At 34.5% G+C, this 22,222-nt stretch overlaps 9 protein-coding genes and 1 non-coding gene across 10 annotated transcripts; 5 read left to right on the top strand and 5 right to left on the bottom strand.

Moving 5' to 3' along the window:
• Positions 1-1,694: 1,694 nt before the first annotated feature.
• On the top strand, positions 1,695-2,811 carry PHYBLDRAFT_105717 (hypothetical protein; the record flags this gene model as incomplete). Its single annotated transcript, XM_018427917.1, has 5 exons — positions 1,695-1,865; positions 1,965-2,069; positions 2,227-2,304; positions 2,434-2,570; positions 2,697-2,811. 5 exons carry the CDS (start codon positions 1,695-1,697, stop codon positions 2,809-2,811), a joined length of 606 nt encoding a protein of 201 aa, XP_018298042.1.
• Positions 2,812-5,575: 2,764 nt separating this feature from the next.
• On the top strand, positions 5,576-6,862 carry PHYBLDRAFT_163051 (hypothetical protein; the record flags this gene model as incomplete). The annotated part of the gene is made up of 6 exons (XM_018434726.1): positions 5,576-5,589; positions 5,875-5,932; positions 6,040-6,124; positions 6,227-6,442; positions 6,627-6,637; positions 6,701-6,862. The coding sequence occupies 6 exons, from the start codon at positions 5,576-5,578 to the stop codon at positions 6,860-6,862; spliced, it is 546 nt and encodes a 181-aa protein (XP_018298041.1).
• PHYBLDRAFT_t40 lies at positions 6,264-6,345 on the top strand. Its single transcript has one exon. It is a non-coding gene; the product is annotated as a tRNA-Leu (tRNA).
• Positions 6,863-7,038: 176 nt separating the features above from the next.
• On the bottom strand, positions 7,039-7,853 carry PHYBLDRAFT_121613 (hypothetical protein). Its single transcript, XM_018428817.1, has 4 exons — positions 7,806-7,853; positions 7,534-7,732; positions 7,381-7,473; positions 7,039-7,329 (listed from the first exon to the last, which is right to left on the bottom strand). Exons 1-4 carry the CDS (start codon positions 7,843-7,845, stop codon positions 7,236-7,238), a joined length of 426 nt encoding a protein of 141 aa, XP_018298040.1. The 5' UTR covers positions 7,846-7,853; the 3' UTR covers positions 7,039-7,235.
• A 1,684-nt stretch (positions 7,854-9,537) lies between these two features.
• Positions 9,538-11,055, bottom strand: PHYBLDRAFT_185019 (hypothetical protein; the record flags this gene model as incomplete). Its single annotated transcript, XM_018439022.1, has 5 exons — positions 9,538-10,002; positions 10,070-10,297; positions 10,370-10,479; positions 10,528-10,939; positions 11,000-11,055. The coding sequence occupies 4 exons, from the start codon at positions 11,053-11,055 to the stop codon at positions 10,219-10,221; spliced, it is 657 nt and encodes a 218-aa protein (XP_018298039.1). The 3' UTR covers positions 9,538-10,002; positions 10,070-10,218.
• A 758-nt stretch (positions 11,056-11,813) lies between these two features.
• On the bottom strand, positions 11,814-13,562 carry PHYBLDRAFT_185018 (hypothetical protein; the record flags this gene model as incomplete). Its single annotated transcript, XM_018439021.1, has 2 exons — positions 12,828-13,562; positions 11,814-12,762 (listed from the first exon to the last, which is right to left on the bottom strand). The coding sequence occupies exons 1-2, from the start codon at positions 13,505-13,507 to the stop codon at positions 11,814-11,816; spliced, it is 1,629 nt and encodes a 542-aa protein (XP_018298038.1). The 5' UTR covers positions 13,508-13,562.
• A 3,017-nt stretch (positions 13,563-16,579) lies between these two features.
• On the bottom strand, positions 16,580-16,945 carry PHYBLDRAFT_140007 (hypothetical protein; the record flags this gene model as incomplete). The annotated part of the gene is made up of 2 exons (XM_018430317.1): positions 16,580-16,791; positions 16,870-16,945. 2 exons carry the CDS (start codon positions 16,943-16,945, stop codon positions 16,580-16,582), a joined length of 288 nt encoding a protein of 95 aa, XP_018298037.1.
• Positions 16,946-18,284: 1,339 nt separating this feature from the next.
• On the bottom strand, positions 18,285-19,547 carry PHYBLDRAFT_106032 (hypothetical protein; the record flags this gene model as incomplete). The annotated part of the gene is made up of 1 exon (XM_018427933.1): positions 18,285-19,547. A coding segment is annotated over one exon (1,263 nt), but the record flags the coding sequence as incomplete, so codon positions are not given.
• A 799-nt stretch (positions 19,548-20,346) lies between these two features.
• Positions 20,347-20,985, top strand: PHYBLDRAFT_163045 (hypothetical protein; the record flags this gene model as incomplete). The annotated part of the gene is made up of 3 exons (XM_018434725.1): positions 20,347-20,382; positions 20,428-20,754; positions 20,800-20,985. The coding sequence occupies 3 exons, from the start codon at positions 20,347-20,349 to the stop codon at positions 20,983-20,985; spliced, it is 549 nt and encodes a 182-aa protein (XP_018298035.1).
• Positions 20,986-21,074: 89 nt separating this feature from the next.
• On the top strand, positions 21,075-22,031 carry PHYBLDRAFT_185016 (hypothetical protein; the record flags this gene model as incomplete). The annotated part of the gene is made up of 7 exons (XM_018439020.1): positions 21,075-21,128; positions 21,189-21,233; positions 21,293-21,358; positions 21,427-21,468; positions 21,524-21,640; positions 21,707-21,779; positions 21,854-22,031. The coding sequence occupies 7 exons, from the start codon at positions 21,075-21,077 to the stop codon at positions 21,928-21,930; spliced, it is 474 nt and encodes a 157-aa protein (XP_018298034.1). The 3' UTR covers positions 21,931-22,031.
• Positions 22,032-22,222: the final 191 nt, after the last annotated feature.

Genomic DNA, 22,222 nt, shown 5'->3' with positions numbered 1-22,222 from the left:
GTAGGCTTGAATGAAACGTGTTTAAGCTGCACAATATAATGCACTTCTGTCTACTCGTTCGTCACTAGCCACTAGTCATGACTTTTAGCTATCATTCCTCCATTACAATTCTGCATAACATTTAAACAACAAGGCTCATTCTTAAAATCATGCGCAGAATTTCAACATATCTGTATTTAACAATGGTAGATCACAGCTTTCGGTGGTTACATCATAGTCATTTATTTTGTTATCTAGTCTAAATGTTAGTAATACCATTAAGGATCTGCATGTATAATTATAGATCCTTTTAAGCAGAATTCTTATAAATATAATAATAAAATCACAAAAGTTTTGCTTAAAATACCAAGTTATTGGTTAATGATTGCCATTATAGTATTATATTATTATGCTTAAATGTATTTACAGTGCAAGACCTGGTTTACATGCTCATATAAATATCTATGAATTAATTCAACTACGTATATTACCTGCCATTAATTATTAGCTTAAATAGTTATATGAATAATATTAACATATTTATATGAATAATATTAACATATTTATATGAAGATAATCTTTACTAAACGTATTTGCCATACACATATACAAGCAATATATATACATTATCTTGGGATCTTAACAGTTTGTAATACTGGTGTCCAAAAGCACCCACGCGGTTCCACAGAGCTGGAATTATTTCTCTCTCTCTCTCTCTCTCTCTCTCTCTCTTGCGCTCTTTATTTTATTTTATTTCATTCCTCTCTTCTTTTACACTCTTGACAGTCTGGCTAATATTGAGAACTATATCCATTAATATATTTGTTGTATCCAAGGAGCTGTAATGGTTTTGATACAGAATATTTACATTTGTGCATATATATTTTATGCAAATAGGTAGAGAATATTATATATAGAGAGGTAATAATAATAATAAAATATATATATAAGAGAAAAAAAACTATTTTTTGTATGTGTGTGTGTATATGTCTACAGCTGTATTCAACTTGACTCTCTTACCTTACTCTATTCTATTACAATCAAAAGTCACAACCATACCCATTGATTTCAATACACTTTGCTGAAGAGTCGGCAATTGTTGTTGTTTTTTTGTGACCTCACGCCCCCGGAGATCAAATTGACTTTTTTTCTTTGGATGTGAGCATCAAAGAAAAAAAGTCAAAAAAAAACCCCCAAAGAGCAAACAAGTTACTTATTACAATACGCACTTAAACTTATACACTCCACACTCCACACTCCACACACCTGTAACTGTACCTACACCTACATCTACACTCATATATACACCTACAGACACCTACAGACATATACACATTTAAAATCAAGGCTATTGTCTACCTACACACACAAACACACACACACTAAACTTCTACACCATTCCAAATCTCGCGTATGTATTCAACAGCACAATAGAAATGCATTCCATTACAACCTACCCTTTTTCTCGGCTTTTTTCTTTGCTGGCTTTAATACATGTTGGCTTGAAAAATAATTAGTATATTCTGACTCTTTGTCCAAATCTGATCTCTTTCTTTCTCTTGTTATTTTCTTTTTTCTTTGGTCATCCTAGGCACATAATGAACAGTTCAATCGTACCGACGAACATCGGCCAGCATTCATTCCCTCCTACACAGCGATCGAGCTCCCAAACAACAATTCACAACGATTCAACTGTGCTTGCGCCCGGCACCAGCATGTGGGCAAACAATAATCATCTCGAGCTTACATCACAAGGACAAAAGGCATCCGGGACACAAACCCATCCTCTTCATTACACCTGGGTATTTTGGTTTATGCACCGAAATCCAAGAGAAAAGATCACAAATTATGAGGAAAGCATGAAGCGCATCGCATCTTTCTCATCTGTAAGTCATCCACATAACATATATGTATATTTTCCTTTCTTTTCTTGGGCTTGGATACTTGGTGATTAAATGTGTTAATGGTCTATACTGTATGAATAGATTGAAGACTTTTGGGCTGTATACAGCCATTTGCGCCGTCCAAGTGATTTACCAAACATTAGTGACTATCATCTTTTCAAGCATGGAGTTCGACCCGTATGGGAGGTAATATTCGTGGTATACGTATATACATATGTACATATGTACATATGGATGTGTGTGGTGTATATGCAATGCATATATACTTGGTGTAGTGTGTGTGCGCAACAGAGGTCCAATGTCTTCAAGTTTTGGAATATTAAGATGTCTTTTTGTTTTATAGGATGAAGTTAATGTTAATGGAGGAAAATGGATTGTAAGATTAAAAAAGGGGTTAGCAAGTCGCTACTGGGAATCTTTGGTAAGGCGTAATGCTATGTAGTAAACAAGATTATTAGGATGAAGGAAGAGAGAGAAGAAGAAAAGGAGAGAAGTTGTATATATATTTGAGAAAAGAGAAATGTTACTGATTCAATTGGGGCTTTAAAAGGTACTTGCAATCATTGGTGACCAGTTTGACGTAAATGATGAGATATGCGGTGCAGTCTTGTCAATTCGTGGCTCAAACGATATTGTGTCTGTGTGGAACAAGACATCTTCAAATGGAAGGATAAACCTGAAGATTAGGTAAAAAAAAAAAGGAATGAGGAAGAGTAGGATAAATAGATGTATAGAGCTACATGAAATTTTTCGTAAAGTTAATAAGCTAACAAATACATAAAATATTATATGACTGTGGCTGGGTTAATTTAGGGACACGATTAAGAAGACACTTGGACTGCCTCAGGACACGATTATGGAATATAAATCTCACAACGACGCTCTCAGGGACAATTCAAGCTTCCATAATACCGATGTTTTCCGATGAAAAATATAAAATATAAAATACAACTATCAACCACCAAACAGCTAACAATTAACCAAGCAACAAAAAACAACAAACAACAAAAAACAACAATAAAAAAGTAGTATATATATATATATATATTGTTGGATACTGGATAATAAAGTACACACACATACACATACAATCTACACGCACGCACACGCGCACTAGTATATAAACCAAAGCAATTTGGTTTTTGGTTTTTAATTTGATTATTTAAAAAAAAAACTGCCGCAAATTATCAAATTTCATTATGCGACAGAAAAGAAAGAAGAAATACAGAAAAAATTTACGCAAATCAAAGTAGTATGTCGAGTGTAACTACTTCAGGACACGCGTTTGTGTTTTAGTCTGGCGCTGTAAATGAAATTATGCACATGTAATCTGATAGCTGTTACGCGAGATATAAAGACTGGTCTTGACACAAGAACTATTTAGCGTCTTTTTTTTCTTCTTCGTTTTCTTGTGTTAGTAAATAAAAAAAAATTGTGTGTAATTAATTTTGTGTACTCGTCCACGTAGTTACAGAAAACCTTTCTGCTTTATACTCTTTCTGGTTTATTTGTAGAACAACTACCTACATCATCATTTGAATGTTTGATGTACAATAATATTAGTATATAATATAATATATATTTATAAAAATAAAAGGTCCGGGGCTACCTTTACACAAAACTTTACATGTTTTTGTAATACTTCCAAAACTAATTCCTTTACTTAAATATCGCTTATTTTGCAACCAAGATATTTAATAAAGCTAGAAACTTGAATCCAATTCTCTGATTTTATTTTAAGAAAAAAGGTTCTTTTAATTATATTTTATAGAAATATTTGTGGCCATTGTTGTTGACTCAGCTGATGATAGAATATTTTTGTATTAAATTATCTTAACAATAAGATTTATCTAGAAATATTTTTACGTTGCAAAGCACATTATGCTCTCATAGTTATTAAAATACTAGTTTTTTATTTACATTTCAGAAAAGAAGAAAAAACTCTCTCTTTTTTGTTAATTAGACTATTGTTATTTTCGATTTTAGCTATAGAATTATACCATTGTCACTTTTCTGTTTGCATTTTATACTTCTTTAAAGTTATTATAAATTAAGGTTGAAAATATTTGTAGATAAAGTTGATTTTCTTTTACTAGAATAGAATAAAATAAGAAGTAGTTTCAATGAGTTTTAAAAGAGTATGCCAAAAGATTAAGATTTCACTTTTACTATATTTATTACTTTCTTCCTAAGCAATAATAACAACTGCGAAATAACTTTTTATAATAATATTAAAGATATTAATAAAGTATTATTTTTATATAATATAATAGTTTGCTGTTGATTTAATAGCAAGGTATAATTATAAGAAATTATAATCAACAATTAGATCAATATATAATAAAAATAATAAAAATTAATTATTATTTATGTTATATTTTTAAAATGTTCATCTTAGAAATATTATAAACTTAAGCTGATATTTATTAATATTAAAAAAAACATTCTTTTGTTTATTATATATATTAAATAGCTCTAATAATCTGATCTATACTATATTTTCTTATTTGATTAATTTTATATGTTTCATATTCTTTTTTTTTCTAGCTTTTACTTCTTTAACAAAAAATAATAATATTACTATTTTTCTTAAAATTCTTATATTAAAGTTATAGTTTATATATTTTTAAAACCTAATATCAAGTTTTATTATTTTATAAGATATATAAAAACTTATAATTATATATAATCTTGTTTTGAAGTGTCTGTAATAAAATTAATTAATAAGTACTTTTGATAAAAAATAGATATTAATATTATAGTATTTTAGATACAAATTAATAGAAAGATATAGATTTTCATAATATAGAATATATAGAAATTAACTTTATTAAAGAATAGAAAGTTTTTCTTCTTAGATAAAATTTTTATTCCAAAAGTTATATTTTTTCAAAGTATATATTCTAGATTTAATATTTCTACTTTATACTCAAGCTATATATATATATAATAATAATAGAAAGAAATATAAAGTAATATAAAAAAACACTTATATATATTATAAAATATTTGAGAAATATCAAAACTAGTTATAATAGATATGTAATATATATGCTGTATCCAACATAATCGTAGATTCAAATAGAGAGCACAGATAATAAAACAAAGACATATTGAATAAGTGACCAGTATCAATTATACATTATTTCTCACACTATCATTAAATAAAGAATATACCAATAACAAGGTCACACACCTTAGTCAACATCACTAATCACTCAAACAAGAGCGTGGGTAATAACTTAACAATATATATTCTATGATATAAGAAAACAGACGTCATATGATATACTTATATCATTATTATAAATACACATACAATGTCTATATAAACTCACATAGCAAATAGCAATAGAATATCATCTTTCTTTTCATCAATAAACAAAGTCTTAACATACTTCTTGTCTACACTTTGTTTTTCTTTCTTTTTAAAAATATAACAATATATAATATTCTTATATATTAGTACAAGAAAAGTATATAACACTAGGTTTACAATATGTTTTTAGGAACTATCTTTATCTATAATCTTTTTTATCTGATTTTTTAAATATGAATCTCAAGTCAACTATTACTATTAAAAGAATAATAATAATATATATATTATAATTGAATAAAGAACAGTCTTTATAGCTAAACTATGATTACTTAGATATTTAGCTATTAAATTTATTAAATTTAAAAATATATTCATGTGGTATTTCAGGTACGAAACAATAGAAAAATAAAATATTTGATAATAGAGACGTATAGAAATACTTTGAGACTGTATTTAAGTTGTCTTTATTCATAAATAAAAAGTGTCCCTTTTTATAAGAAAACACAATCTGCTCTTGTCATTACGTCTTAGTTTCTTAAGGCTTTCTTCCTTTACTATATTTGGTTATTAGAGTGTATTTACTGCTTAACTAGTGTCAGTGTTACAATTATGACATCAAGTCATAAATCGTACTTCTTTAGCTCTTAGCTATTCTTTTCTCTTTTATACTAGAGCTTTAGGACTTCCTACTAAATTAGCTCCATATCGATCTGACACAGTTTACCCGGCAGTATGATATAATTATCTTAACAATCTTTAAGATATTATCTACAGTACTAACTGTAATAATTATTGGGCTGATTACTTAATCGTTTATATATATTTTATACTGACAAGATGATAGCTACTACGCTATCCCAATATGAATATGTTCTTATATGTGATAAATCCAACATCCGGGTGTCTGGATCACCACAGTTTTGTACCTGAAATACCACACTTTATTTACTTTTATATTATTTAATTACTAATTTATTAGTTTAATACAACTTGATAACATAATAAAAGCTTATATTTATTTGAGTATGTTATTTATATCACGTGACCAACCCTTGGTATAAGGAGATTTGGCCGAGTGGTCTAAGGCGATACGTTCAGGTCGTATTCACGAAAGTGGCGCGAGTTCGAATCTCGCAGTCTTCAATATATTTTGAATTTTTTGGCATTGTCGTGCCCGAATTCTTGTCAGCCAATCAGGATGACGATTACACAGAATTCTCTTTTGAGAACGACGACCGAAGTGATTTCCTTTTGCTCACAAAAGAATTAGAAAGCACATAGCTTAACAAAAGTAGAATAGAAACCGAAACAGACATTTATAATGGCTAAGTAGGTTTAGAAAAGATATAAAAGAGAACACTCTTTCATTCGATAAAAGTTATCTGTTTTTATATTTTCTTTTTATTCATTTATTCTTGTTTAAGATTTCCAGTTGGTTTGTCTAATATTGATTATGTCTTTCTATTATTTTTGTTTTTACATTTTTGTAGTATAATAGTACCAGCTAGGATCTTACGAATATGTCAGAGTTGATATTGGTAAGCAAAATCAGAATTTGCAAGCAACTGGTTTAATGGCAGAGGTTCTCCAAGTCACACTTGGTAAGCTATTAAAATCCTTGGATTATTTTATTATCATTCTTTTTTTTACTGGATCTTAATAATGGGAGAAGGTAATTTATAGCTATTACAAAAATATAATAAAAAAGTAGAATATTTAAAATATGACATTTAAGGATCCTATTCATTATCTAAACACTCATAGTTGACATTAGCCTTGTTAGATCTCTGAGCATCGATTTCTCTTTCTTTCTTTTCTTTTCTGTTCATTTCATGTAGCATAAAACTTTCATGAACCGCAAGAATTTTATTTCTGTATTAGATATGTCAAAGGCTAGTTTTCTGGTAGTATTATATCGTTGGATGGCTACATATTTGTCAAGGATAGCTTTGCACATACTATACTATTTGCGTTCTTTGCATCTTGCGAAAGAATAAGATTTCATAAAAGTCAATTTATTAATGCCACACAACTTAATCTGCTTTCTTGATGTTTAATGCCTTCATCATCTTCTTGTTTTCAATTTCCTTGGCTGCTGTACGTTGATGTGTCTCGTGCTCCATCAAACTATAACTTATATTAGCATCAACTCATTATTAGCTTATATGGGTTGCTTACTCTTTCGCATCTCTTGGTAAGATCTTATCAATATTTTTATTTAACCGAGTGCGCAGCTCTTGTACTTTTTCTTCAATCTCATCTTCGCTCAAACTATATAAATGTGGATGAGTAAATTGATCTGATAGTATTTGCCTGTTTGTCATTAATTACCCTTCATCTTCCAACTCGATCTGAAGCTCCATGCACTGAACCTCAACTTTACGTTTACGATCATGAAGAAGAATTTCTTGATTAGGTTGTCTTATTTCAGGCATAGGGGCTTTGAAATCATGGCTCGACAATCGATCGTTTCTGTCAGTAGGTGGTGGTCGGACAAAGGAAAGGTTTCTAACGACATAGCCATTGGTACCTTTAAAGAGTGGATCAGTCAAAGCTGCTTTGTTTTGTTTGTTTGTATTTATAAAATTAGAGAGAGCATCTACCAGATCCACGAGGTGTACTCAAGCCGATTCCGTTATACATGCTTGTTGTAGAGGGTAAAATATAAAAGAAAGGAACCAAATTTTGTAGAAACTCTCATGACGTCTTCATATGTAGCGGCACTTAAATATTATGAGCAATAGGCTTTTTTTTGTTCTTTGATTTAATGTTGAAACAAAAACTACATTTTGAATTGGAACACAATTGAAATAACAACGATAAAACAATAGGAGTTTTATTGTAATTAGATAAGCTGTTTACCTTATTAATGTATGTATACCAATACCTATACCTGTGAAAGTAATAACACTTAGTTTATCAGATTTTTTTTTGGAATAAAAGCGACTATCAGCTTATAATGCTCTATGCATAAATTTCGGGGTGTTTGGCTAGAAATCACCTTTTTTATGGAATAAAGAATTTCTGACCCCAAGTAGAATAAGGTTGGGGCCGAGAGTTATTGTGCTAGGCTTACTTTAACTTGTTGCTTTTTCTTTATTCTATATTGGCTGGTCAGTTTTATTTAAAGAGATTTTCATATGTCTCTAAAGAAGAGTGTGAATAATGTTTGTTTGACTTATATTTTAGAATTAAATATGCTCTTCCATATATAACTCTCTCACATATATAATAATAAAGTTAGCACACGTTATCTTAGAATATACCAGCTATTTTATTGAATGAAATACCATATTATATGTGCATATATTCGAAAGTTACTAGATAAGATCTATATATTATCTAAACCACAATTGTTTTTAAATGAAAAGATATCATACTTGTATTGTTGTCATGTACAGCCAAATACAGTAAAACACTTTTCTGTACTGTTTATTTGAAAAGAAGATCCATTAATAACGACCAGTAACCTAAAAATGCGCCTTGCATACTGTGTTTTATTGTACTACAAAAATAATAAAAAGGGTATATGTAATTCACAAATATACGCATAAAATTATAGACGATTTCTTTTTTTGGTATGTGATTAACAAAAATGAAATGCACAATTTGTCCTATTCATTTAATAAAGTGCCTTATTTATTTTTAGATTAAAACATTATAACAGGGAAATTAATTTAGTTGAATAAATAAAATAAAGGTCAAATCTCCATTACCTAACCAAGAGAAGAATAAGAAGAAGAAAGTCATTACTCTTCATGTCATCCATCCTTCAACACATTGGAATTTTGTCAAATGGTCTGAAGTCTCATTCCAGGAAAATGGTCATGCCATTTCCAACACGTACATTTACGCGCACGTACGCCAGCATTCCACCTGTTGTTTATCGTCCAGTGCCTGTACAGTACAGAAGGTTTAATAATAGCCAGCCATTTTACAAGTCTAAACGCCTATGGGTGTTTGTTGGAACAGGCACAGTTATGTTTGGCGGATATTATGTAACCCATCTCGAAAAAGTGCCAATAAGTGGCCGAACTCGCTTTATGAGCTGTACACCAAGTCAAGAAGAAGCCATGGCCAAACAAGCATATATAGAAGTGATGTCTCAATTTGGAAATAGAATCCTCCCAGCCTATCATCCATATAGTATATTTGTTTCAAAAGTTGCCAAACGTCTGGTGCGTGTCTCGGGTATGGACCACATGCAATGGGAATTTCATGTTATTGATTCACCAGAGCGAAAGTAAGCATATAGACATATACAAGGGCTCTGTATTGAGAAACATGCTAACGAGTATTTAGTGCCTTTGTATTGCCTGGTGGAAAGATTTTTGTCTTTACTGGAATATTACCTATTGTGCAAAACGAAGGTAATACATAAAGCTAACTAGTCCGACTACCTTTTATCTTTATGTTTATTGCTAATGCGTGGGTATAGATGGTATGGCAGCTGTTTTGGGACACGAGATTGCTCATCAATTAGCTCGCCACAGTGCAGAAAAACTGAGTTTTGCAAAGATACTTTTGGCTGGTCAATTTACGTTAATGTTAATCGGAATCGACCCATCGTTTATCTTTAACAACATAACCCTAAACTTTATGATGATGATGCCATTTTCACGAAAATGTGAAACAGAGGCAGATGATATCGGACTCAAATTGATGGCCAAAGCATGCTTTAATCCTGAGGAGGCTACTCGAGTGTGGAGGCGTATGGAGCTAGCTAGCAAAGATCAGATTCCTCAGTTTGCAAGCACTCACCCGAGCAACAAGAACAGGATTGTACATCTCGAGAAAGAGGTAAATATATATATATACATATCATACATTTTATTACTGTATTTGCTTATTTAAGTTACTTTTTTAGATGCCAGCCGCAATTGAGGAGCGTAATTCCAGTGATTGTTCTACAGAACTCAAAGGGTTCACAGATATGCTTCGTAGCCAATGGGTGCGATGGTAGAGAATGTAATGATACATTTATTAATATATATATAAAGACAAAAGTAGTACATCCTAAGCCTCTTGATTTCCCAGAACAAGATCAAATGTTTCTTCAAAGACACTGGGTTCCTGTGCACCAGAAAGCGTGTATCTATTACAAAGTTTGAGTACAAACTATATTAATGTACCAAAAGAAAAAAGAAAAAATATTGCGGGCACTCACCTGTCTTGAATGGTGAAGTTGGGTACACCGTTTATACCTGCAAGATTGCTCCGCTTGATTTCGTTCTTTACATGCTCCACATCTTCATCACTCTCGAGGTAAACCAACGCCTAATATGTTGGTTAGAAATAGATAATTATATCTTTAAGCAATCATACTTCTTCTTTGCTCAAACCGATATTCTCGGCAGCATCGGACAGTATATTGGGGTCGGATATAGATTTTTCATTCTCATGATAAGCCTTGAACAACTCTTCAACCATGTCATCCTGTTTACCAAATGCTTTTGCCCAGTTAATCATACGGTGCCCATCAAAAGTGTTGGAAACTACACCGTCGTATGAGAGATTAATTCCGTCAGCTTTGGCAGTTTGCACCATTCGAGGAATCATTGCAGCCACACGAGACTCTCCGAATTTAGAGGAGTAGTAATGTCGTTTGGGCTGAGGTTCCTTTGACATGTTAGGATTGAGCTGATAAGGATGCCATGTAACTTCAAACTCGACATTAGGATTGGTAGCCTTTGTATTGCGAATGGCAGCCTCCATGCGTCGTTTTCCAATAAAACACCTACATATGTATGTGTCAAAAAACATTCCTAAAATTTTGTCCAGGCACAAACATATTTACCATGGGCATGCAATGTCACTAACAATTGCAATTTTAATCGTGTTAATGGTCGACATTTTATCAGAGATAAGGCTTATGTAAAAACAAACAAACAAAGGACCAACATATTGTACTGTTTGACTTTTATACCCGTTTCACTTGTATTACTAATCCACTCGTACATTTTACTAATATATGATACAATATTGCGAATATTGCTTTCTATGGGTATCAACTTTAAAGAAATGTTCTTTATTACTAAATCATGATTAATTATAATGTATGTGCCTGTTTCAGACCATTTGTTTTTTATTATTACTTTAAAGTGAGTAAGATAAAAAGCTAGATCAGATCAAGATAAGTACAAGATATAAAAAAGAGACCTTTTACAAAATGTTTTTTTTGTGGGTTAAAGACAAGCAAAAGTAACCCGTAATATTATTACTTACTATAACGCATTAAAATATATCCCATTTTCTGTTAACGTGAATCAACTATTCACATATCACTACGACAAATAGGGGCGATTTTTTGTATTTATGACTTTGTTTTTGGCCTATAATAATTAAAAAATCACCAAAAATCCAATTTGAAACTAGAAAATCTCTGTTTTTTGAAAAGGTTGACAAAAAGCAGATTGACCACCTAAAATTAAATCTCCTGATAGACAAAAGTACATTTTAACTACAGATTTTACATTTTTAGTAAATGTAGATTGCAATTGATGACTATTAAAAGTCAGAGGTAAAAGAGAGAAAAATATCTAAACTTTTTGCTGGGAGGATAAAATGTTAAGACAATTTGAAAAAAAAAATGTATTACAAGAAAAAAAAAATTATAAGTCTGCAAGAGAACCAAGTGACAGTTTTGGGCCGCGGTTAAGCTCTGGCCACACTACATATGTTGTTGCTGTTGTTGTTATTGTGTTTATAGTCGCGTCCGACTTCACCAAACCAACTAATTCTTTGACATCTGCCAGGTGGACTACCATTGGCTTCATTTGCCCATTGTTGATTGCTGGTATACTATTTACCAAACGAACTGCATAAACATTGACAAGGACAAGCGGCCACCTCTTGTTGTTGAGCTTGTGCTCAAAGAAAACGACGACCTTCCCAAAGAAATCCTTGTAGACTGGAGAGTAGCTTTGCCCAATGTTGCGGTTCTCATCAACCTGAACCTGAAGTCTGACGTTATGTGCCTCTCTTACACAATTATGGTCGAGTGCAGAGTCAATAACACAACCATTTACAAATGCCTTACGGCTTGTTTTAATGGCTGCTTCAATCATACTACACTCTTCCCCCTTTGATTCGTAGAACTTTTGAAGAATCTCTGGAAGACAAGAAATGCCTCCAAAACTATCAACAATCGTTCTGTTCCTCAAAGGCCCCCAGAACTCAATGTCAGAATCAGTACCAACATTACTACCTTCTCGGTCAATTGGCCAACCAGCAGAGGGATCGTCATACTGAAGGAGAGTTGTTGCTGTTACTGTTGCTGTTGTCGTTATTGAATTTTCAACTCTCATCTGTCGAATCTGTGTCAAGCCAAGCATGATGTTGCCAGCGTTGATTCCAATTGCCGAATTACTCTTTATTGCTCGCGAGTATTCCCCAATCGCCCTCTCGACAGATCGTGCACTATACGCTCTGGGGGGACCATACGCTTCTATCATTGCGGGATAGTGCTGCAGGAGGTGCTGGTTGATCGTAAAGACCTTGAGCTGGACCTCTTCTTTAGCTAGCGAGGCTTCCAGATACGCATTCCATGCGACGAGATTTCTAAAAAAAAAAGATAAGTTAACACAAGTTATAAAATAATAATATTAATTATAATTAAAGCTTACGTTTTGATCAAGGTTTTCTCCTCTGCTGATAACTCCCAGCTCATGAGTAGGTTGCATGTCTGCACCAGGTCAAGCAATGCCTTACGGGCAGCTTGGTCACGGACACGCTCTGCCACAAGCGTGGGGATAACAAACAAGATGAAGTCAGCCCAGTCCACAGCCCGGAAGTACCCTGATCTTGTTGCGATGTTGATCCATGCACCGTGGAAAAATGTCGGAATACTTCTTCTGGTTGACACCATGGCAGTACCAATTTCTTTCTGAGCAGCAAGGGAGAGAGAGAGAGGATGATCTTTTCCATACTTGCCACACACGAGCCCCCAGACCTGTTTGCCAATGCCGTGGCAAATGCCGTGCATTTCATCCAATGCAAAGAAGAACGGACCAGAGAAGGAATCCAGTAAGGAGAAGGGAGATTGGCCAGTTAACCCTTTTTTGCTGGATGAGGCCACCTCATCAAAGTGCTTGAAACTTTCCGGTGTGCGCATGGTGATGGCAGATGGCATTCGGAAATATTGGCCATGGCCAGGAGATTGACCCACAACGTGGCAGATGCGGCAGCCATCCTTACTCATATGGCCCACATGACAAGCCATCTTTCCCAGAGCTGGGATGTCGCCAGTTGTCATTAGTACATGGACTTTTGCGCTAATATCTCCAGATGGTGTCTTCACAACCATTCCACGGGCTTGGAGAACCCGAAGTTCTTTCAGAACAGGCTCCAGGAATGACCAGAAGTCGGCGGGTGCTCTGGGACCAGGGATGATCGCGACTTGGATCATACGGCTGCGCTCGTAGCGGATCATTGGGGGGAAGGTTGAGGTTGGTAACGTGGACAATGGTTACCGAACCCGGAACACTATGGGGAGCAAACCCATCAACAGACAGCGAAATGGCGATGTCGTTTTCACCCGAGAAAAGATGCTTCTTTGACTGGTATGCCTGTCCGTCAAAGACATCGGAAATGCTGCCATCAGCCTTTTGCGTATGATGGTGGCGATACAACATCTCTTTTCTGGTGCGGTCGTTGGCCAAAGCAACTGCAAGCTGTCTACCCAGAGGAAGCTGTATCATTGTGCTGGCAGGAATTGGATTCTCACCAGCGATGTGATCGAACAATGATTTGCAATAAACATGCAAACATGCTTAAGAGGGTTGGTATAGATTTCACCAGATGCCATCAAAATTGGGCATCCATTGCAAGAGTCAGTCATCTCTGGAAAGACCGTCAAAAGAGGCAATTGTAAGTAACTATCCACTGCAGTGTAAAGTAGTATATTTAATATTGGAAGTATATGATGTATTTGACTGTTTATAACCAATAAAAATGATGTATAAAATGTAATGTCTATCATAACAGCCAATAAAAGTGATATATAAAATGTAATTGTGTAGTGTAATAACCAATAAAAACGATAAATAAAAAATATATCCATTTGAGAAACCAATAAAAATGTATTTTTATAAAATACACTACAGTGCAATTATGTCTTATCCAATAAAAACAATGATTAAGCAAGAAATATTTAAAAGAATCTAAATTAAAAGAATAATGAATTAGTAGTAACCAATGGCATATAATATTTCAACTATACTTAAAGAAGTTTTGTCCAATTGAAAGACAAATATTAGCAAAAGAAAAGGTTATCAATATATTAATAGAATCTTAAAACTACCGGTAAGCGGAGATGTATTAAAATGCACATGAACTCAGGGTTGGAAAAAAGGGGGGAGGACACAAAACGCGCCCTGGCTTCCCCTCCGGAACCACCTGTGAAACCACCTCTAAAACTCCTATTTTTTTGGCGTAGTGATATGAACATGACTCATCCTAAAATGTAAAAGTTTAGGCGTCTGTTTATTTATGTACCGAGTAGCTCTTTAGGATATTCTTTACGCTTTCAATGTCAGATAGACCCAACAACTGTACCTTTGAGATTCTCTCTTCTACTTTTTTTTTTACTTAATACCCCAGAGTAGGTTATCGATTGAAACTTATACCATACTAGTAATCGGATAATAGGAGATAACATACCTCTTTGTTAATATTCAAATGGAATATCAATTGAATCCTATGGGGTTGAAAACTTGGAGTTGATCATGCAGTTGATTCAATTTCAATACAAAAACTGGACAATCTTTAGTTTAAACATCAAGACGTTTCTCGGTGATCATGGCGATTGCGCTGATCTAATAGATAAAACATCCGGCTAATGCAGACGACAGTAAGATAGCTATATACTTTTGTGAATACACTGCTTTTACTTGAGATTGAAACAAATCAAGAATGTCTTTAGACGAACTAAATTTATTCTCTAGGCGAAAGCATATTACCAATTAAGACAGCTAAAATTTTTCTCAAGGCAACCAAGAAAAAATCAAGACAATTGTACTTTGTGAATAAAATATGCAGTATACTCTTATAAAATAAGAAAATGGGCAGTTTAAACTTTATTGGGTATTTAACTAAACATATGAAAGAGTATACTGATATTACTGGATCGATTGGCTTCTTTTGTTTAAAAAAAGTGTTTACTAATCTAACTAAGATGATGAAAAAAAAACTGAGAGCATTTACGGCAGTAGTATTTCCATTAGCATTAAATCAAATGCTCATAGGTCACACTGGAGGTTAAAAACAACCAAAAAAATATTCAAATTAAATGCTTTCAAGATTATCAGCTTTGTAGTGACCATAATTTTTGAGAGCTCTTCTAAGCATTGTTACATGTTGTTATTCGATCTGAAGAAAAACAATTGAAACGCAAAGAAATTGTTTTTAAGATTGAACATGGAGATAAATACTATCGGAAATGCTACTACTGTAGGCGATTCTTTGAACAGCATTTCCCAAAAAGCATTTAAATAAGGAAAAACTGAATTTAAGTGCTACGGTTGCAGAAGCTCTTAAATACTCTTCTAATAAATATTATTAATATATTTTCCTTTTAATATAAATTATATCGAAGGTCGTACCAACTTCTATTTTATGCTTACAGCTTAATGCCATATTATTCCTGGGTAATTTTTAGTGATGCAACTATACTTCTCTTATCATAGATCAAAATTACTTAACTGTGCATTAATATATGATTATATATCGAAATATCATTCCTTACAACATCTAATTATCTGACAAATGCCATACTTTCTATACACTCATATCGATCTGATTTACACGCGACTGGGGTTATGTACTACTAATATGTGGATATTATACTTGTAATTATAGCTATTGTATTTTAGAGTATAAATCTCATGTCCGAGATTTAATAAATGCGCACAAAGACTTATAAGTGAAGAAGTGAATGCATTGGTAGAGAGTTATAGAGCTTATTAAGAAACCTTTATTTATGGGAGGCTTTTTTACTGAATTTAAACTATCTCGAGCCTTGAAAATTGAGGATGAGCACTTACTATTATTCGTGAGCAATAGACTAATGAGTGCTAAGTTAGCTAGATATATATTTAAAGGAGGAGTATATTAGCCCTAGTATCTCACACATCAACACAATCCTGACAGGATCGTGTTCTTTTGCAAGTCAACTCGGGGACCTACTCCGCCTCATTAAATTATAATGCTTATGATTTGACAAAAAGTAACTCAATACGAGGATAGATAAAAAAGGGAAAAAAAGAGTGTGGGAAGTTAACAGCCCAAATGAAACTCTTCTTAACCATGTAAATTGTATTTGTTTATGTATAATTTGCTTCTCTCTCTTTCTATGTGTGTGTGTGTGCGTATATATTTATTACATATGGATATCAAAGTCAGAAATCGATGCTGACAGTTCACCAAGGGTTGGTCGGTCTTCAAGTAAGGAGGAAATAACCGCATTAAACGAGTTCTTGTCCACCTTTCCACCGGCTCTCACAGTCTCAAGAATAGCAGTCAGCTGGGGTGTTTCTTTAATACCGAGAGTAGTAATCAAACCGAGAATGTCTTCTTCATTTACTGTACTAGCTAAATAAAAGATATACATATAAGAACAAATCGAAAGAAAAATTAGCCACTCAATGTATGTTTATGTGTTATATTTACCATTGTTCTTGTAGAATTTGATTTCGTTAATGTCAGTGACAGAAGAGGTTGAGATGGATGCAGTGGGAGTTGCCATGATGTATTCAGAGTAAAAGAAAAAGATGAAAGGGATGAAAGTATGGGGCAAGAAAAAAGGGCAGCTTTTAAGCCTTAGACGCAACATGTGAAAGTCGGACAATTCCCAGAGTAGGACAGCAACTACTGGATTTAGTAGAGTGTCCTCTGACAACCACACAAAAAGAGAGACTGGCCGAGTCAGCCAAAAACTCCATAATTTATCCACAGGGTTGTACCCTTTCTTTCTTTCTTTTTTTCTTATAGAAAAAACATATGGCTTTATATCAATGAAAAATAAATGCAATTACTAAAAAATAAAGTATTTATTGGAATGTCATGGACAACTTGTTTCCAAAAGCACCTAAAAATGGTTTTCTTTCTTTCTTGTCCTTTTTCCCCTTCTTTTTCTCCTTTGACCTTCCACTCGATGAATGAGTGCTACTACTATTGCTGCTTAACATACTAGCTTTATCGATATCTAGATTAACTGTGGGGGTTGCAGGTGCAGTGACACTTGGTTTTGGTGTCACAGGTGGGCTAAAGGAGTGGTTTGATCTTGTAGAAGGATACCCCTGAGCACTCATGGAGGTACTAGGTCGCAGTACGTGGAAGGCATGGGAACTTGGGGTCAGAGATGGTGTTCGACTCCGAAATACAGACAGTGTAGGAGAAGGGTGTGTGGATTGGTAGTGACTTTGATCATACACTGCTGTTCGTGTATTCGATTCAAACGTTGATGCATACGACGGTTGATGGGAAAGTGTCAAGCTGGTTTGTGATGAAGACATTGAGTAGTGTGATGGAGTAGAATGTGTAAGTCCATAGCTGTCCATAGAACTAGATATACTGAGCTCCGAAGGGATAGACTGTGTTCGTTGTCGAGGGGCAATCGTGTCTTGATGGTGTTGTTGTTGTTGTTGTTGTTGTTGTTGCTGTATTTTCTTGGCTGCAATCATCAATTTAAGTGCACGAATCTGTAAGCTTGTCTGATGCGAGAGAGCAGCAGTCTCAAATATAAAGGGTGCATTTGTCATATTAATAATTTGGTGGAGAGCATGGTTTGTAAGAGTTTTTAATCGCGGAAGATCATACATGTCTGAAATCAATAGTAATTGAAATAAGACAAACGGTTGGTATTGCTGTGCCGTCAGTAAGTTATCGGTATATATGAACTGCAAGAGAGCGATCGAAACAGGGTATGGATATGGAAGTAGCATTGCGCGGTTTTCTCTGGTCTGTTTGAGTAAAGTATTATTTTGAAGGTCCTCTGCTTCTTTTTTGTTGATCATTTTGGCAAAGTATGGCCATCTTTGGCACAGGATTGCCGAGTTAACAAGAATGCTTTGATTGTCTCGAGTGATAATTTTGAAGTCTGACACGGCAGGCTCATTTAATAGGCGGAGGCCCATATCTTGAGCAAGTGATGAACATGTAACTTCTGGTAATTTGTAGATACCAAAGGCTTCCATGTCAACAATAGCAATATGCTCAAAATTAACCTGCCTATTATTGTAGTCGTCCAGCAAAATTCTATCTCGATTACCAAACACCATAAAGCGGTTGGTTTTTTCATGAAGAACACCACGATTCCATGACCCACTGCCAAACACAGGACCAGTCTCGATGCGTGACCATTTAAATGTGTCGAGGTTTAAGGCCCACATTGTATAAGATTGACTTTGGGGGGACAAATATGTGCCAGAAAGTATAAGATAATGGCCCAATACATGTCCGGTGGGGAAGCGTAATCCCGGGGGCATGTGTGTTCCAGCCATTGAAGATGAACAGTCTTTAAATACAGAAGACAACTCGGCAAACACGAGCTGCAGTTCCCGTTTGACGTCTGAAAAGTTGTAGTTCGTATATAGATAAATGGGGTTTGTGCCTTGGGAGGACAGGTAATTACCCTGGGAATGAAGAGGGTGAATGGTGCTCGTGCGATTTGTACCAGGGTGATCCTTGGCGTCTGTTCTATTATCCTGATTTTCTGCTGGCACGCAGGGAATCTGTGCAGACACTGGTGGGGCAATGACAATAGAACGGTAGGCACCGACATGTTTTTCAAAGGTATTTACATGAATCCACTCCCATTTTTTTAAATCGAGTACGTTCATTTCACCCAGATAATTGTTCGACATATCTTGTCCTCCCACAATAACCATTTCATCCCCAGTTACTGTCGATAAATGGGCATATCGTGGCCGAGGTGTGCAAAGAGAAATAGAAATTTCTGGCCTAAACCAGTCCATAGTTTCAATATCGAATACGTTAATATCGTCTAGGACGCACAGTCCATCTTCAGATGCAGGTGAGTGGCCCATGCCTCCAAATACAATTATTTTGTTTTCGTAAATACTCGCAGAATGGAAATAACGAGGGTGTGGCGGCTGTGCAGAATCAGGCGACGGAATATGTCGAGACCACACAAGTGTGGAGAGATTAAGGACATACATGGTGTTTGTCATCTTACGGGATGCCACTAGTCTCCCTGCAAACACATAGACATGATCACCTACGACCGAAATTGAGGCACCAACTAAAGGCGGTGGGACTTCTCCAGTTGTTGATTGTACTTGGGTAATAATTTCAGAAATTGATTGCATTTGTAATGTTGATTGCATTATGTGTGATGATTTCATATAATGATGATTTGTGTAAAAGGTAGTTTGGTGATTATCAACTGGGAATAATGTAGGTAGCTCAAAGATTTGGGAATTGCGATGATCGTGCTGAAGAAGAAAGAGTAAGCACCAAAAGCAGGTAAGTAACCAAAATAGGATGTCTTCTGCTGAGAGTGAAGGAGACCTCTTTGCCATCTGCTTCCACTCTTTCTATTTGTTTATTTCATTGCCAGCATCATTAAAAGTATATATCCCGGGATAATGAGATTTTTATAAGCACTTCAAGAGAAGAGAGGTGTTCAAAGAAGATGACAGCTATTCACTTTGTGTACAATTTGCATTCATTGGCAGGATAGGAATTACTTGCAAGGTTGCACGACATAGTGAACTTCTCATCGTTTACTCCATAAAGAGACACAGCCACGTTTTGACAGTTGCAAAACGTCTTTAGGCATTTCCAATAATAGCTTGAATAGAATGAAAATCCCAAATGTGTATATGAATAGTTTATCTATACCAGGGAGTTCATCTACTTATTCTTTACAGCACATCAAAATGCCTCTTTTAATAAGGCAAGAATATAAATATATAAAGATATATATAAAATAGTTTTGCTAAATAAAATATAAATATATTTATATTCAGGAAAACCAATACAGAGAATAAAAAAAACATAATCCGGACTCCGATGCCAGCGATGAAATCATATTTTAACCACTCAAAGTTTGGCCATAAAAGATCAGTTATTCCCGAATAAAGTTTTTATATATACAATTACAATTACAATTACAAGACGGCCATGCCAGACATTACAGCAAAAGAAACTGAGGAATCTGTATGTAGTTAGACAGACGAACTAGTAATTCACTCAAGATTTTAGAAATCAGCAGAACAGGCCATTACCAAACAAAAGTATGAAGAAGCCAAACTTGAATTACAAAGTTTACTCGCTCGCAAGAAACAAGTTGACACCAATCTGGTATGCCAAAGACCTAATGACATACATGTATACATTCTAATATACAAGCAGATAAATCTTGAGGATTCAATCTACCGTTTCGAGGGATCATATCTTGAAGATACGCAGCACAATGGCAACATAATTCGAGGCTTTGAAGGGTATCTCTCTAGCCGACCTGATAAACGAAAGCCAAAGTTCACAGAACTCGATCGACTTTTTTCACTTTCGTCTTCTACATATCAAAAGGTAATATTAAATAGAGATTATGATGGTTAATTGATGTCATATCAGGCACTTGCCCAAAAGGAAGAAAAGGAACAAGAATCGAGCCAAGACGATCGGTCAATGCACAGTGGAAGTTCTTTGTCAGTTCGCAGAGATAAAAAGCGTAAAAAGTTATCGTCTGGTGATATTCTACGTAAAAAGAAACGTTATGACTCGATAGGAAGAGAATCAGAAGATGAACTTGATGTATAAAATTCCTTGTATCTGTAAATAAAAGCTGAGAGAGCACTGTTAAAGGAGCTCAGTCTACTACAATCTCCGCTGTTTCTTTCTTTATTCCCATGTTCCAAACAGCAGTACTTCAAAACAGGGCATTGGTTGACAAAGTACTCAAGGTACAATATTTATTATTGCCCCGAGGATAATTTATATTAAAGCCGTACTTGACACTCTAGAGCTTCCAGGGAGCAGGTGGCTATGATGCTCATGTTTTGCCAGGGGTAAGATTGGCAAAAGGGGAATTGTATTCAACATTAGGATGGCTGACATGGTTCATCAGCTGAAGATTACTGGTAGTGAGCCAGGTCGCATTACAGCTGAGTTCCTCGTAGAAAAGCAACATTTGGTAAAATAATAAATAAACCAAGACATACTTTTTAAATAAGTTTTTTTTTAACCTAGCCTCTGTCTTAGAATCGGCTCAAATCAGTACACGGAGGACTTTTGGCTACAGTGGTAAGATAAAAATAGTATGTTGATATGAAATTTAAGAATGCGATTACTTTGTTAGGTTGATCTTGGAGGATCATTGGCTATTGCTTCCAAGGGACTATTTGCTACAGGCGTAAGTACAGATATTAACATCAGCTACATATCAGGTGCAAAGGAAGGCGATGTTGTAAAGATGGTAAGAAAAAGAAAAGAAAGATTTATAATCATTGATTTATTTTTATTAATCAATTGATATCATCAGGATGCCAAATGTGACAAACTGGGAAAAACTCTGGCATTCACCTCGATTGAATTGTCGTCAAATGGAAAGCTTGGTATGTTGTTATGTGAATATATACATTATATAAATACCTGATTTCTTCCTTTTTTTTAAAAAAAATGTATATAGTTGCCCTTGGAAGACACAACAAGTTTGTGGCTCAAGCATATGGCGATCCTGAAAATGAGATCCCTCTGAAAAAATAATAATAATATCATTTCCCCACCAAAAAAGGCTAAATAAATATTTGAGATGAAACGAGGAAAACAATACCTCGGTTTCCGCTTGAAATCTTTGGTTTAAATCTACCCGCTTGGTCCAATCTCACTTGAGTAAAGAATTGGGAAGAGTTATCTATGCAAACATAAAGGAAGTATTGTTTAAGCCTCCGCGACGCAACTATAATTTTTTGCACTTGCTTCCTCCGACTGGTTCTTGGCTCTATTTGTTTCTGTTGACGACATATTTTGATTCTTCTTCTTCTTTCTTCTTCTTTTT

The sequence above is a fragment of the Phycomyces blakesleeanus genome (assembly GCF_001638985.1).
Source record: "Phycomyces blakesleeanus NRRL 1555(-) unplaced genomic scaffold PHYBLscaffold_2, whole genome shotgun sequence".
Classification (NCBI taxonomy): Eukaryota; Fungi; Mucoromycota; class Mucoromycetes; order Mucorales; family Phycomycetaceae; genus Phycomyces; species Phycomyces blakesleeanus.
The sequence above is the reverse complement of the archived record's forward strand: the minus strand, read 5'-3'. Positions and strand labels throughout refer to the sequence as shown.

Coding starts and splice junctions, on each gene's coding strand:
- PHYBLDRAFT_121613 (XM_018428817.1), bottom strand. CDS start 7,845: ATGTATAACGGAATCGGCTTGAGTACACCTCGTGGATCTG. Junction 7,733..7,805: donor GAGTACACCTCGTGGATCTG/GTAGATGCTCTC, acceptor CACTCTTTAAAG/GTACCAATGGCTATGTCGTT. Junction 7,474..7,533: donor ATCGAGTTGGAAGATGAAGG/GTAATTAATGAC, acceptor ACATTTATATAG/TTTGAGCGAAGATGAGATTG.